Source organism: Trichechus manatus, unplaced genomic scaffold (genome assembly GCF_000243295.1).
Source record: "Trichechus manatus latirostris isolate Lorelei unplaced genomic scaffold, TriManLat1.0 scaffold00266, whole genome shotgun sequence".
NCBI classification, from domain to species: Eukaryota; Metazoa; Chordata; class Mammalia; order Sirenia; family Trichechidae; genus Trichechus; species Trichechus manatus.
This window is the reverse complement of record NW_004444202.1, coordinates 742,221-744,042: the sequence shown is the minus strand read 5'-3', so window position 1 is coordinate 744,042 and position 1,822 is coordinate 742,221. Positions and strand designations below refer to the sequence as shown.

General features: G+C 44.8%; 1 protein-coding gene across 1 annotated transcript in view; it reads left to right on the top strand.

Moving 5' to 3' along the window:
- Nucleotides 1–1,822, top strand: part of EPB41L3 (erythrocyte membrane protein band 4.1 like 3) — a 183,362-nt gene that overhangs the window by 84,791 nt on the left and 96,749 nt on the right. The window contains exon 3 of the mRNA XM_023724879.1: nt 564–761. Coding sequence (XP_023580647.1) covers nt 564–761 — 198 coding nt within the window. The remainder of the gene's footprint in view (nt 1–563; nt 762–1,822) is intronic.

Sequence of the window (1,822 nt, the reverse complement as noted above, 5' to 3'; positions counted from 1 at the left end):
TGAAATCTTGATGGTGTTTGCCAGTGCAGTCCCTTATAAATTCTTCAGTCAAATTAAAACAGCAGCCACTGCTTGGAACCTCTGTGGGACAATTCTACTCTGTTCTGTTAAAAAAAAAAAAACCAAACCCGCTGCCATCAAGTCGATTCTGACTCATAGCGACCCTTTAGGACAGAGTAGAACTGCCCCAGAGGGTTTCCAAGGAGCGGCTGGTGGATTCAAACTGCTGACCTTTTGGTGAGCAGCCGACCTCTTAACCACTGCGCTGCGAGGGCTCTGCTCTGTTCTGTGGGTTGCTACAAGTTGGCGTCGACTCAGTGGTGGTGGGTTTGGTTTTTGGTTTGGTTATTGGTACATTTAAATGTGCATTTAAATTAGTACATTTATTTGAAACTACTAGCATTATAGATATGTACATATGCATTTCCATTCTTAATGCCCTAATTCAGTTATCCTCTAGGAAATACGAAAGCCTCTTTCGAACATGTTCCACGGTTGCCCAAGCAATGCAGCGTTTATTTTCTGTCTTGCAATGAAAACTGTTCCTTGTTTGCTCTTCCCAGGTCACTGACAAGGAACAGGATTTTGCTACTGAAGCTGCAAAACAGCTCGAATATCAGCAATTGGAAGACGATAAACTTTCTCAGAAATCATCCAGCAGCAAACTCTCTCGTTCTCCATTAAAGATTGTGAAAAAGCCCAAAAGCATGCAGTGCAAAGCGACACTTCTGGACGGGTCAGAGTACACCTGTGAGGTAGAGGTGAGTTGTTCTAAAAGGTTTGTGCCCTAGGCTGAGAGCTGGGGTTTTTGTAAAACGTCCAAGATGCCTCTTTTACTTCTCTAAAACTCTGGGAAATTACTCAGACACATTCTCTGAGGACAAAATTATTTCCAAAATGCCTAAATTTATAATGGGGGGTCAAGTTACTAATAATACTTATAATTTCCCAAAATGTTAAAATCAAATGTAGAATGCAATCCTATTTTTTAAAAAAAGGAAATCTCCACGGTAGGAGAAAAACGTTTCACGCTTTAAAAATCCAATTTTCTTTAATATCCTGGCTGTGAGCTATTTTTTAAATGAATCTCACCTTTTCTAGTTGGATATGGCCAAGTCCGTTGTTACTTGGTAGACTTGTAAATTTCTACACACGGGAGCAATGGAACATGAATGTCCTTTTCTCGCTTGGAGAATGAGTGGTTTTTTAAATGCACATCGTGAGGGACATTGCAGCTTTGGTGTAAGAGTACTGCTTTTTGTTGTTTTTGTAAAGAAAATGAAAGTTCCTCTCAGAGAAGGGACGCTTGAATGGCTTCTGTCTGGTGGTTCCAGCAAAGCCCAGTTGTCCGTGTGCACGCTGCCGATGGTCACAGACGGGGTGAGGTGATGGCTGAGTCTCTTGAGTATCACAGAGAGTGCGCACAGGGCACAAACTCAGGGCCGAGGAGCAGGTCCGTCCCTGAACCAGCCACAGCGTCTTCTCCCCAGGGCTGGGAAGGAGCAGCTTGCTTTGTTAGTAGGGTGATTCGATTTCAGGTGTACACCTTCAAAGAGGGCCTTAGCCCTCTGCCCTTCATCACACAGGGACGCTATCTCATCACCCCGAGCCAGCCCCTCCTGTCACACTCCCGCGCAGCTTGTCTCAGGCTGGTTTGGACCCTGGTTCGCTCTGGGCGATCGTTTATCTCCGTCCGCTTCCTCCGCCTTACAGCCCCATCGTTCCCCTCGTATCTCGCATGATGCACCAGATGCTTTTCTTAGAAGATTCAAATTCGTTTCGTGTTGAAAATGTCACTTATGGTGGAGTTGGGGGTGGGTTA